The sequence below is a fragment of the Lissotriton vulgaris genome, chromosome 3_1 (genome assembly GCF_964263255.1).
Source record: "Lissotriton vulgaris chromosome 3_1, aLisVul1.2, whole genome shotgun sequence".
In the NCBI taxonomy this organism is placed as follows: Eukaryota; Metazoa; Chordata; class Amphibia; order Caudata; family Salamandridae; genus Lissotriton; species Lissotriton vulgaris.
In genome coordinates, this window is record NC_141689.1 from 2,098,258,824 (window position 1) to 2,098,272,709 (window position 13,886).

The 13,886-nt window shown below is 43.7% G+C and overlaps 1 protein-coding gene across 2 annotated transcripts in view; it reads right to left on the bottom strand.

The window, feature by feature from the left end:
* FIP1L1 (factor interacting with PAPOLA and CPSF1) overlaps positions 1-13,886 on the bottom strand; it is a 604,847-nt gene that overhangs the window by 228,313 nt on the left and 362,648 nt on the right. For both annotated transcript variants that reach the window (XM_086962650.1, XM_086962648.1), the window contains exon 8: positions 12,805-12,914. In XM_086962650.1, coding sequence (XP_086818776.1) covers positions 12,805-12,914 — 110 coding nt within the window. The remainder of the gene's footprint in view (positions 1-12,804; positions 12,915-13,886) is intronic.

Here is a 13,886-nt window from a genome sequence, read left to right on the forward strand (position 1 = left end):
GCCCAATCGGAGCTAGGCCCCTGCTCCCCTCCCACAGGAGAGGAGCAGGATAGGAGGCGTATTCACCCCAGGACAGGGACCCATTGGTCCCTGCCCTTGCCCTACCTGTAACACCCCTAAATTTAGTATTTAGGGGCACCCTGAACCTTCCTTCTTCAGATTCTGATTTTGAAACAAGAAGAAGAACAAGAAACAAGACCCGCAGTACAGCTGCTAACAAGAGGACGGCACCAACTTCCTTGGCCACAGCCCTCCCGGCCTGTTGATCCTTGAACCTGCTCCAGCTAAAACCCCGGCGTCTCCTGCAGACAGTAACCTCAAAAACCCCGAGGACCTGCCTGCCTTCCTCATCTAAAGACTGGGACTCTCATGAGCAGTGGTTCTGCTCAAACAGCAACAACCCTTGGTGCCAGCCAGGAATAGCAAATCCAGCACACTCTGCACCTGCCGAGCCCGGCCCATGCCTGAGTGGACAAAGACCCTGAGGACGTCCCCCCGTGCAACTGTGACCCGGAATCCAGTGCCCAAAGACCCTCCTCAACAATCCTAACTTGCCTGCAGCCTCACAACAAGGGACCCCTCCAATCGCAACCCGCTGAGTGTAAGATTTCCCGACGTCCAAAGACACCCCTGCACCCGGCGCCCCACGGCCCCCTGTGCCCAACTCCTGGGTGTCTACCTATCCTCCTAGATCCCAACTTACCTCTCGAAGTGGTGGTCGCACCTGAAGAATCTCCGTCCCCGAGCCTGCAGCCTTTGTTCAACTTCCAAGTCTCCCATTGAATAACATTGGGCGCCCGAAGGCCCAAACGCACCCTGCATCCAGCCGCCCGAGTGCCGCTGGAAGTGCAGCACTACCCTACTCTACTTCCCCACTTGCCCTGTGTAAGTGACCAGGAGCTCAGCTCCCACAGTCGTGTGGCCTGGCTGCTAGCAGCCACCAACCGAAGGCCCCCTATACTCGATAGGATAACATTGGCAATACTCACTCGGCACCCGGCTGCCCCTTTGCCGCTGAAGGTGTAACACCTGTACCTACCTGACCCTGGGAGACCCCTTAGTCTTTGCCCAGAAACTTTTCTCTGCCAGACGAGTACTTACCCAAAAGTCAATAACTCCCGTTTCTTCCTTAGGGTAACATTGACTGGTTTCACTCAGAATTTCTTCAAACTGTGGAGTTTTGAAACTTTAAAATATTCACTAAAAATCAGCCGAACAACGAATTCTGATCTACTCACCTGTTATCAGGTGAGATCCCAGTGCTGTATCTTTTAGCCCAGCACTGTACCTGAAAAGTAATAATAACCGTGATTTACTGTTAACTCAATTTTCCTCCATAGGAAACCATTGTCTGGTTTTCACCAGAAAATCTTCTAAGTGTCCAATTTCCAAACTTACAAATATTTCTTAAAAATCGCCTGTATGACAAACGCATTCTTTCAATTGTTTACAGGAGATACACCAGTGCTGGATCCAGGATCCAACACTGAGTAAGAAAAGGTAATGATAACATTACTTACCTGCTAAGTGAATTTTCTCCCATAGGATAACATTGGTGATTCTATGTGAAAACGTTTTTTAAGTGTCAACTTTTAAAATACAATATTCTTCCTTAAAAATCACAACTGTAACCAAAACGCGTTCACTCAATTGTTTACAGGAGATGTTCCAGGACTGAATCTAGGATTCAGTCCTGTGGTTAGAAATTCCCATTGAGCTCCATGTCACATTGTGTTTGAAATTGTGTTGCCCATTGCAACATCTGTAACTATTGTACTCAAAAGTCTATTGCCTATTTGAAAAGTATTTAACTAAAGTAACTCATTCTGAGGAAGTATATTTTGAAACCTATTGTTGGTTCTGAAATAAAACCACTATATATTGTTTTTGCAAACAATTGGCCTAGAGTTCAGTTCTTGAGTGTGTTATACCATTTGCTGACTGAGTGTGTACAACAAATGCTTTACACTGTCCTCTGATACTGCCTTACTGCTCGACCAAACTCCCAGTTTAGAGAGTAAGGTTATATCTAACTTTAGCTTCTGCCATACCTCTGGGGACTGTGGACTCTGTGCACACTGTACCTCACTTTGGTCCAGTATGTACAGAGCCACTTTCTTACAACACCACTTTCAAAAACTTGGAAATCACTGTGAAAACACATCTCAAATACACATAAAAATAAACACTAAAAACAGGATAATGTGCTAACAATACCTACAAAGAGTCCACCAAATTACCTAACATTCAGCAAAAAACAGTAGACAGCATACTACATATGCACTTAAAGAAGCGCTATGCAATCTAGTTGGGTATCATCATGCTCAGAATACTACATGTTAAGAAAACAACACACACAACATCCAACAGAACTCATTAGTAGAGTGAACATATGTTCATCACTGTACAGCTACACCAGCATTCAGCTTCTTAATATCGCCAGGTGCCAGACTGGATCTGGAAACGTTTCCATATCTCTCTCAAGATAGTAGAGAGCATAGACTCTGTCTCAGCAGTGGATTCAATACAAGGGGGACATCACTATAGACATATAGCACCAACCCAATGTCAATGTATCCATGCCCTTAGAGGCAGAGAAAATAATATGACAATCAATTTGAAGTAGTGCAGTACAGCAATCTAGACTGGAACCTTTTTAATGTGGCCTATGAACATCTTTCTGTTTGGGGAGGCAGGAGGGATCAAAGAGGCATCTGCAGGTAGGCAGTCTCTACCAGAAGGTAACTTTTTCTTCTGATGGATAATCCAACCGGCAGACTCCTCAGCTGTTGAATAGATTCAAAAGCAGCACCCTTCACATGAGGTGGGCCAAACAAAGAAATCCAGGAGAATAAGCATGCTAATTTGCAATCTTTCCTCACCTCTGAATCCCAGCAATAATGTTTAGCGAAGGTATGAAGGGAAGTCCATGCCGTAACACAACAAAGCTCAGACATGAGAACACCCCCGGCAAGAGCTGATATTGAAGACTCCTCTGGTATAGTGATCGCGGATTTCCTCCAGTGGCTCCTTTTTAGGGCAGAGTCCTTTTCTAAACAACTTTGCCTTACTTGCTACCTACATACCCCACAAACAGCTGGTTGTCAGACCTGATCTCCTTCATGCAAGCAAAATAACAAAGGACTGCCGTCTGGAGATCCTGCTGGCGTAATCTCTTGTCCTCATTGGTAGGATGAGGTGGAGGATAAAAGGTAAGAAAGGTAGTTATGTATCCCAGATGGAAAGGTTCACCGCCATTAGAAGGAAAGCTGCTATAGTTCTGAGGACCAGTTTATTGGGGAAGAACATGTGAAAGACAGGCCCATACTCAGTGATGCAACTCACTGACATGCCTAACCTAGGAAAGAACGCAAGAAAAATTGTCATATATTAACAGTCACAGCTGGCAACTGTGAAGATCCCTAAAGGCAGCATCCATCCAAAAAAGTCAAACCCATGTTTAACACCTTCGCAGCGTCGAATGTTCAGCGCCCAGTGCTGAACGTTCGAATAACGAATGCTGGCCCGTCGGCCAACGGTCGTGCGCAGCAATGGCAAGGTAGTGCTCGCGACGATCGTTGGCCGACGGCAGCACTTAAAAGTTAAGTTCCATTGAGGTATAAAAAAAAATGGAGTAGGCGAAAACATGCGAGTCACCCCTTCAAGAACGTAATCATGATTGGTGACTTGAAATAGAATGGCTGATCAGGAAAGCACAGAAATGCCAATGAGGCAGGAACTTATCCCTTGACTGTGCCAAGTGCAGAGCTATGCTATGCCAAGAACAGAGTAAAAATGAGGACCTCAACAGACATTCCTTTAAAATGGCCTACATTCTGCTATGCACACCAAACAACAAATCTGTTCTACATTCCAAAGTAGAACACTTTTGTGATGGGATAATGGGCAGATAAAATGACATCGACAACCTAGGGAGGCAGCTTGAAGGAGTTCAGGTGCCCCCACTCAGTCTCTAGGCATGAAAATAGAGCCTCTTAAGATTTAAGTGCAGTATCTGCCCCGCAGTCTTGGAAAAAGTGATCAACAAGATCCTCTCTGGCCACCTTTGTCAATCACCAACTTCGAGATGCCACACAATCAGGATTTATACTCAATCACAAGAATGGAAACATCCCTCATAGCAGCTACGGGTGACCCCTGGATGATCCTCGACAGGGGAAGACCGCAGCCCTCTTCTTCCTAGGTCTATCGGCAACCTTCAACACCATCTCCCATTCCAGTTCCATTCTAATCTGACAACTTCAAACAGCAGGCATTCAGAGACAAGCCTTTGAATGGATCACTCCATCCCAACCAGAAGAACCTAGTCCATCAACATACCCCCCTACTAGTCTGAATCACAGGAACCCATCAGCAGAGTCCCACAGGGCTTATGGTTTAGCCTGCCGATCATCTGCATGACTCCGCTGGTTGACATCATACGGACTCGAAAAATAAACATCTTCAGATAAACTATGACATCCAACACCAGGAACAAGTTCACAACATCCATGATTGAAGTGGCCACCTGGATGAAATCCAACTGCCACAAACTGAACTCGGACAAGAACGAAGTGGTGGTATTTGGGAAAGACACCTTGCCATGGAACTGCACCGGGTGGCCCAAAGACCTTGGACTCACCCCCCTGCCTTGCTGACAAGCAAGAAACCTCTCAATCATCAAACACAACAAACTGGACATGGCTGCCTAAGTTAACACAGTGGCCATGTCCTGCTTAAACATCCTAAGGATGCTCAAGAAAATCTTCAAATGGCTACCAGACAACACCAGGAAAATGATAACCTAAGCCCCCATCACCAGCAGACTAGTAAGAGAACAACCTATAAGCAGGGATAACCAACCAGCTCACAAAAAGACTGCAGAAGGTTTAAAATGCAGAAGCCACACTTGTCCTCAATCCCCCATGCCGAGCACACCACACATTAGGGAACTCAACTGGCTTATCACAAGAGTGCACACTTCAAACTCCTCACCCACACCAACAAATCACACAACACAGGCCCTGCTTGCCTGAATAGCTACCTTAGTTTCCACCATGATTCCAAACACCTCCGCTTTGCCAGTCTTTCATTAGCACATACCTTATGTACACACAAAAGCAGAGAAGGGGGTTGCACCTTCTCATAGCTAGCCCCTAAAGCCTGGAACTACATCCCACAACACACCATCTTTAGCAACAAGCTTAAGACCTAGCTCTTCGAGTAAGCCCTCAAGGGCTGGCCTCTCACACAGGCTACCGAGTGGCTGGATACCCCCTGGGTGACTAGCACGCTATAAAAACACTGATAACATTACACAGGAAGCACGTATCAAAGCGGAAAATTGCTGCACAGCTGTCTTTGAAAGAATCGGGAGGAAATGTGCAACCTGCCCTAAGCCAATCATAGCGGCACAGCGGTCTTTGAAAACAACGTCAGGAGTCTCCTGGTTCATTTTCAACTGGTTTTCGGTTTCGATTGCATTGTGCCATAGTAGTGCTGATACTTTGTGAGTTTTTTTTTTTTCCTCGGATACCTTTGCAGATTTGACTAATGTGCTTGTTGGTCAAGCAAACCTTTGTTTTTTGGTTGCTATGTTTGTTTTCCTGTAAATATTTTGGAGTGTGTTTTGTTTTGAAACATGTATTGTTTGCGTTTACACTGGCTCACAACCATGCTTTCACTATTCGGAATACTGTTGATCTGAATTTACAATAACTATGTCTACTCTTTCATGTTTGTTGGCGTTTTATTTGTACCAGGTTTCTCTTTCCGTGATATCTGGTGGCATTTTCATAATGAATTTCTTTGTTCTGGGTACTGAGGTGAATTTGTGTTATGGTGCTTTGTGCATGTTGTTCTCCAAGTGGCTGCACCAACATTCGATGTTTCTTTGTTACTCCACTGAAAGTAATAAGTGAATGACATTTTTAGTTTGCTTACTAATACTGTTTGGCTGTGGGATGAGGGAGGGCCAAGTATTGCATTTTTCATGGTGTCCTGCCTACTTGAGTTATTTAATTTGCTTTGCATTCTTTTGTTTTGTAAAACTATTAAGTATTATTAAGTAACTGTGTTTTATAATGATAAGTGTTCTGATCATTTGCTCACTTAAAGATTACTTCAAATGAGTATCAATGTCCAGCTTGAAATGGTTTTGTTTTTTTAAAACAATTGTAATACTCCCAGAATGTGTATGGTTATGTATATTGTGCTTCAAAATTCATGTTTGAGTTAATGCAAAACTGTGTTGCCTTGTGGTTAATTTGTTTTCTTGACTTCCTTTCTAGTGGCATATCTTTGGTGCTTGCTGGGTCTGTACTGCGTAGGTACAGTTGATCCTCAGTCTGGCTGTTTTTGGTGAGAGGTTTCTCTTTTTTTATAGAAAGTTCATTATGTGGTTTCTATTGATAGTTTCTTTCTTGACCTTTATAGTTCAATAGTCACATTTACTGTTTGATACAGCCACAGGTGGTTGATTTCTAATTTGATGCCGTCTACTCTGTTGATGTCAGGTTTTTTGACGGATATTTTAGTGATCATTACAGCTGAATGCCCAACAAGTTGTTGGTTTGCTTTAGGAATCTGCCTCTGAACATAGCTCTGAAACCGACTCTGCATCTAAACAGAGGACAAAAATTCTGCCCGTGAACATTCTGTCCAAGAGGAATCATCTGATGATGAATCCACTATCAGTGCAGACAAAGTGTCTCATTTAGAGGCGAGAATTAAAATTGCCTGTTGCGCAGCATGAGCAAACTGGATTGCTGCCACTTAATTGCCCTTTGGAAATGCTGAATCCTGGGTTGCCTTAAGATTGCGGAGCCTGTTTTTCCTATCTTTAGTCTTGTTGCAGGATATAGAGTAACTACACAGAACTTTTTGCCAATCAATTTCTTCCAACTCTTTAATGATGATGTGTTTCTGTACAACATTGTTAGGAAGACCAATTTGTGTGCACAACAATATCACAGTTAATACCTATGCTAGAGTGGACTTCCACAAATTTCTATAAGATGAAAAAGTTCTAGGGTTTAATATTTTTGATGGTAACAAGGAAGCTATCACTATCTTTATATGGGTCTATTAATCCCTGATGGCAACTATTTTTGCAGCGACCCTGGTCAGAGATCAGTATTTGCTTCTTCAATGGATGTTGCATTACGTGGACAATGCTTCAGCAAGATTATCCAAATTGTGAAAATCTTTTCAAGATTCAGCCTGTTATTGACCATTTAGTAGATTGTTTTTCAGAGATCTATGCTCCATGGAAAGATTTATATGTGGAAGAGTATGTGATCATGTTCAATGGCTGTTTGGTTTTCAGACAGTACACACCCAGCAAGAGAGCATGTTATGGTATTAAGGCGTATATGTTATGTAAAAGTGCCACTGGATATACACACAGTTTCAGGTTGTACACTGCTAAGAATTCTTCAACAGACCCCATAGTTGTCTTACCACTTTTGGAATCAAAGAAAGAATGTGTGGGAACATGCCAGAACACATTTTCACAAGGGTCATCATTTATGCATCGACAATTTCTGCACAGGAGTTCAGTTATTTAAAGAATTGTTCAAAGTGGACACTGTAGCATGTGGCTCGATCTACTCTACCCGCAAATGTTACCCTATAGAGCTTGAGTGTAAGAAACTTCAAAGGGGGCATAGCATTGGTAGTAATGAACTACTTGCTTTGAAAATTCTCAGACAGAAGAGACTTCCATATGCTCACAATTGAAAGCACTTCACCTTTTAGCAAACGTTCACAAACCAGTGCGCATGTCAGACTACAATAAGTATATGGCTGGTATAGACAGAGCAGATCAAAGATTGGTGCCTTTGATGCTGCTTGAAAGCTGTATGTCTGGTACAAAAAGTTGGCTGTGCATTTACTTCTTATTGGCATCCTTTAGTGCTAATATTGCTTTCAAAGATCGCTCTCCAGATACCAAGATGGCTTTTGTACAGATTCAGCAGTATGAAATAGGCACCGTTGTTGTAGTAGAGCAAGCAGCTTTTTCAAGAATCGTAGTGGTTGAGGGAGTGACTAGACTGAACGATCAGCACTTTCCTGAATACATCCTTCCAACACCCAAAAAGACTTCCTTGTAGGAGATGTAGTGTGTGCCCGAAGAGGAATACAAAACGAGAGCCATATGTACTGCCCTGAGTGTCCTTCTAATCCTGGCCTACATGTGCCCACATTTTTTAAACTGTGCCATACGCAACTGAAATATTGGGAACAACCTTGAGAGTAAAATGGCAACTGACACTATATTCTGTATTGACATATATTTTATGTTTTGACAACAGTCAATTGTTAGAGCTGTTTAGTACAACCTGTTGTGCATGCCAACATAGTTGGCTTTTCACCTTCTGACAGGTGGGTTATTTCGAATTTGGAGGGAAAAAACAGAACTGAATATGCTTTCTTTACTTTATTGTTTATTTGTTTCTGTATGTGTTTTGTGTGTCAACTGTTCATTTTGGGAGAGTTTCTAGAAAAGTAAGTAGGATGGAGCTTGATGGTGATGTGTATGTGGCAGATGGCTGGTGCTGTTTGTGTGTAGTGGCTGATGACTTGCAGTGTGGTTGTGTGTGTGTGTGTGTGTGTGTGTGTAGAAGCGGTTGGCTGATGGTATGCGTGTACTAGTGATAGACTGTTAATGTGTATAGTGGTGGTAGACTGGGTGTATATGTGTAGTGGAAGTTGACTGGCAGTGTGTGCGTACTGGTGGTTTGCTGTCGGGGTGTATGCACTGGCGGTTTGCTGGCAGTGTGAGTGTATGTACACTGGCAGTTGCCTACCAGTATGTGCTTACTTCTGGCTGGTAGGCAGTGTGTGTATTGCAGTTGGCTGGTGGTGTGCGTGTAGTGGCAACTGACTGGCTGTGTGTGTTTGTGTGTAGTGACTTTCCTGCAGTTTGTATGTAAGCTGCCGGATGACTTTGTGAGTGGTGGTGTGATTGGTGTCAGTTATGTGGGAATATGAAAGTGAAGGGCCCTTGAATTGGCCTGGTTAGTTGAGGTGAGTATTGGATAGTGTTGGGCCTGCAACTGGTGGTGTGAATCGTTTTCTGTGTGTAGCACATGAAAGGCTTGTTAATGGCCTGCAATGTGGCTGGTACCAGGATGTGGTTTAAGAGCTCACGAGCTGCAAGTCATAGGCCCCGTATTCTGATATTTAAACTTTCCACTCCCCTCTGTGCTAAGCCAACCAGTGTGTCTCTACTACAGAAGTGGATGGGTGAGCAATCATTTTTCTACTTCCTCAACTTCAATGCTAGTGTGGACATTGTCTCTAGCGAAATCTGCTAAACCAAGACATTTTTGAAAACTAAATTTCCAAGGGATTCCAGGGTGGTGTGAACTGCGTTGAACTTGTGACTATTTTTTACCCAGAAGTCCTTGCAAACTCCAAACTTTGACTAAAAAAAAGATTTTCCTCATATGTCCGAGCTAATGTTCTGGAATCTGAGGGGATTCACAAATTTCCAACCAACCATGGTTCCCACACTTACTCCAATAAAAACCAGTCCTCTCATGTGTGTGGGGCACCAGCAAACATAGCAGTCCAAACTAGGGAACAATCTTGACAGGGCCTTTTTTAGGTCTCGCTGGTGTTAGTAGCGCGAAGCGCTGCTCCAGCGAAAGACCTATTGTTGTGGGTTTGCCGGGAATGGGGCACAGGGGGTGGTTACGCGCTTCACCTCGGCGATTTCATCTCGAGGACGCGCTTCTGCAGTCAGGCTTGCATCACGTGTGCAGACTCTCCAGGGTGCTGCAGATCTGTTTTTGCGATCGCGCCTAATGACTTCTGTGTCTCGTTTTTTTTTAGGCAAGTTGCACGCACTTTTTAGGTCTTGCTGGTGTTAGCAGCGCATAGCGCTGCTCCAGCGAAAGACCTATTGTCGTGGGTTTCCTGGGAATGGCTGAGAGGGGGTGGTTACGCGCATTACCTCAGCGATTTCGCCTCGAGGACGTGCTTATGCTGGCGGGCTGACTCTCCTGGGCGCTCGCGCTCATACACGCGCTCACACACACACACGCTCTTACACACACACACGTGCGCGCGCTTACACACGCAGGCACACACACGCAGAAACACGCAGGCACACGCGCACGCGCACACACACGCAGGCACACACACGCGCGCACACACACGCAGGCACACATCCCCTCTCCCACCCCCACCCCCACCCCCCTCACCGGGCTCTTTCCTTGTGTTCCTCTCTCCCTGGGCAGCGGGTCAGGCTCAGCCACAGGCTGGGCTCTCCATGAGCACGGGAGCCCCGCTAGCTCACACGCCCAGTTCTGGCTGGCTTCACAGGAGCACGGGGTAGGTTCCCGACTGTTTCCTGCCTTTTTTGCGGCCCCGCCCCCGTCCCAACACAGGTTGCCTGGCTTCCTGTTCGAGCTCGGCTGCGAGTTTCGCAATACCTGGCTATTTTATTTAATACAATGCCTATAGTAATGCTTGTTTAATTTTATTAGCATTTTTTCACATTAGTGGTGAATAAAACCTCGCAACCTGATTGGTTCCTGTATTGCCACATGACCAGTATTATGGTCTGCACAGCATGCATGGCGGTTCTGAGCCTCAGCTCTGGCTCCTTCACCAGCTTGTTTAGCGTTCCATGCTTGTTTCTATAAGGTAATTATACATAATAGTGTACAGAAACAGTGTTTGGCATTGTTCTACTGGATACATCGACAATTCAGAAATGTGTTGTTTTAATGCGCTAACATTATAATGTAGTTAAAGGCATGCACTCATTTGTAAGGGCTTCCGCTTATCGTGTACCCCCGGTGCGATGTCCTGTCTATCTGTGCTATATCAGGAACACATAGGCCTGGTACTTGGTCTGGCGCACACACTGCTCTTGTACGAGCAGGGCACTTTACTCAACCCCTCGGTTGCGCACAGTCCTTGGCGTGTGTGCTAAGTCATTCGTGGTGTTATGGGTGCCGAGTGGCTCACTACACAATTGTCATCATAATGCTTACTTTAGATCGGAACTTGTTTATTGACTGGCATTTTTTGATTAATGCTACTCCCAGGCATTGTGCTGAATTGGGAAATTCATACAGTTGGGTCGATGCTATATGTAAATTTTGGATTCATGTGTACGAACATATTTTTGTGTACTTAGTTTAATGGCTGCTTGTGGTCCACAGTACTGAATTGCTGCTCCTGGGGGACTGTGTGCATGTTTGCGTATCTGCATTTGTCTGCACGAGTGGGTATGTCACTCAGTATGTGTGTGTGAGTGAGAGTGGTAATGCTAGTGTCTGTGTTCTATAACAGTGTGGACTGTCCCTCTGTGGCTGCCAGCTTGACCTTACCAGTGGCATCTCTGGACACATAAGATTTATTGCATGTCAATGCGCACCTGAAGCATTACTGGGCCCTAAATATTGTACTGAGGGTGGTATGATTGACATGCAGTAGATACCCATAATATGATGATTCTAACCTATGGCATAGTGCAGTTCCTGACATTATTTAGGTAAATCATGATATATTGTGGGCCTCCTTGGAATTCCAATGCTACCCATGGCATAGTGCAGACAATTACTTTTATATTCTAGTTATCATATGCACAATGGTGCCTGTCTTTGGTGTCATGATGCCCACCTTTCTCACACTAAGAATTGTTGGCATACCCCTGGCAAAAATAGGCGTCATAATTGGCATATTGTGGACATCCTTGATATTATGTTTCTCATATATGGCATAATGCTGACCATCCTTGGCATACTGTGGACATTTTTGGCATTATGGAGCCCGCGCATAGGTCACTGGGATCTCTTATGCAGGAAATCGTTGGTATCATAAGATGCTAATGTTTGAAACCAATGGGGCCATTTACAGCGTAGTTTATGCTGGACATTCACTTTAAACCAGACCATGTCCCGCATTTTACAATGCCAGTTGTCATTTACAATACCAATGGCTCCAACTCTTGTAAAGGCGAGACCTATTGCATTGCAAATGCTTGTTTGATCTGTTTTTGTTGCTGGTAGTTTTAAGATTTCTGAAGTCCACATGAAAATCTTTGGTTGTAAACCCTTCCTCCCAGAGATGTTAATAAATCCTTGTGTATAGGCATTTATAGCATTCCTGGATCCCTGCTTTAGCCAGACAAATACTTTATATAAGAACTCCCAAGTTTGATAGAGTCCCCCCTGGGACATCCCAGGGTGTGGATAGGTGCCAATGATGAAGCATGCTACTATTTAGTGGGTGAGTCGCAAAGTGTTTTTTTGTCTCTTTGCCCTATAGTGTATGCAATAGTTTCTGGGAGAATGCAAGTAGGATTTTCTTTCGTTCTCCCTTTGTGGAAACACAATGGTGGCCTGTAATGTTAATAGGCAAAAAAATGCTTTTTTAGAATATTTCTATAACGAGCCATCTGAAGTCTGCCAGGCAACTTACTAAACAAGAGAAATTATCCATATGAATGATATATTGTGAAATATGAGGATATTTTTCTAAATCCTCAGCCTTCGTCTATCAGCTAACGAAAGCTGGTTCTGTGTTACAGAAGTACACCAAGTGACAAGGGGGTGGCACTCAAGCCCCTGGTATTACTGAGGAGTCATGATTATAACATTAGACATTGCTGATTTTTAAGGGATCGAAAGACAAGAATATCATGAGAAAAGTTCTTGTGTGCAGCTAAATGAATTAGAATTGCTGATATACTGATTATAGAACAAACCAGAGTACATAGCCAGATATTTCTAATTTCCTTCTAGAGAGAGGAGTAAAATGGTAATTTGCATTAATACAACTAACCTTGGAGGTGGCATTCCTATCTTGTAAGGGGGTGGAGGAGACGTAAAATCGGGTTTGACAGACGGGGGAGCTGAATCTTTTTCTGAATTTCCAACACGACCCTGTTGTACCTTGAAGAAGAAAAAAAGAATGATTAATGATTTTATCAATTTTAACAAACTTGAGCACATTCACTACTCGTTAACAACAAATGAATTTCAGAAAGCGAGTAACAAACGCTAGCGTGTGAAATAGGTTTTTACCTCTATTGAGAATGTTTGAACAAAAGCTTATATTTAGGTCTCTTGTCAAATCTGAAACATCAATGAGGTCGATTTATAAATACCATGAGTTAAATCAACACACTAGGAGAATAAAAATCAATTAACCCTTTCCTACCAGTTGCTATCATAAACAAAATCATAAACCTAAACATCCCACCAACACACAACAACTCCTAAATATTTACATGTCTCCACTGTACCCTCAACCAAATTGTTGTCGTGGAGGATTCTGGACACTGAAAGCACATTTAATTGTTTACAGGAATAGTGCTTAGTGCTACTAGCCATACATTATCCTTTAATTAATCTATTCAAGAAAAGATTGTGTGCATAATGTTGAAAACGTAGAGTTTCTGACCTGTTGGAGTAGTTTTGCAGCGTTAAAGATTTTCTGGATTCACATGCTGAGCATTATTCTGCCATCTAGTGGTTGGGTCCGGAATGGTTGTATTTGTCCTTATGTTTTTTTTTTCCGTTTATTGGTAGGCTTCGACATACCATCATTTGGTGTCCTTCTGTGACGTCGATGTGCTTCCTCCGGAAGCTCCCACCTTTGGTCGCCATCTTCAGATTCTTTTTTTTCTGTTCCCTCTTGTCTCATCTTTCTTGGTGGTGGAGGGTGGTTCACTAGTGTATCCAGAAAATTCTTCAAGCTGCAAAACTACACCAACGGGTAAAAAATACCTTTTCCGCCTTTCTTTCTTGTTGAGTGAGCCCAAGGGGCTCCATGTAACGCTTGCTCTGCTTGTTTGTAGTATAACTGTATAGCTTGTGCAATCCATCTTGCAATTGGGTTCTTGGTTACTGGCCATCCCAGAA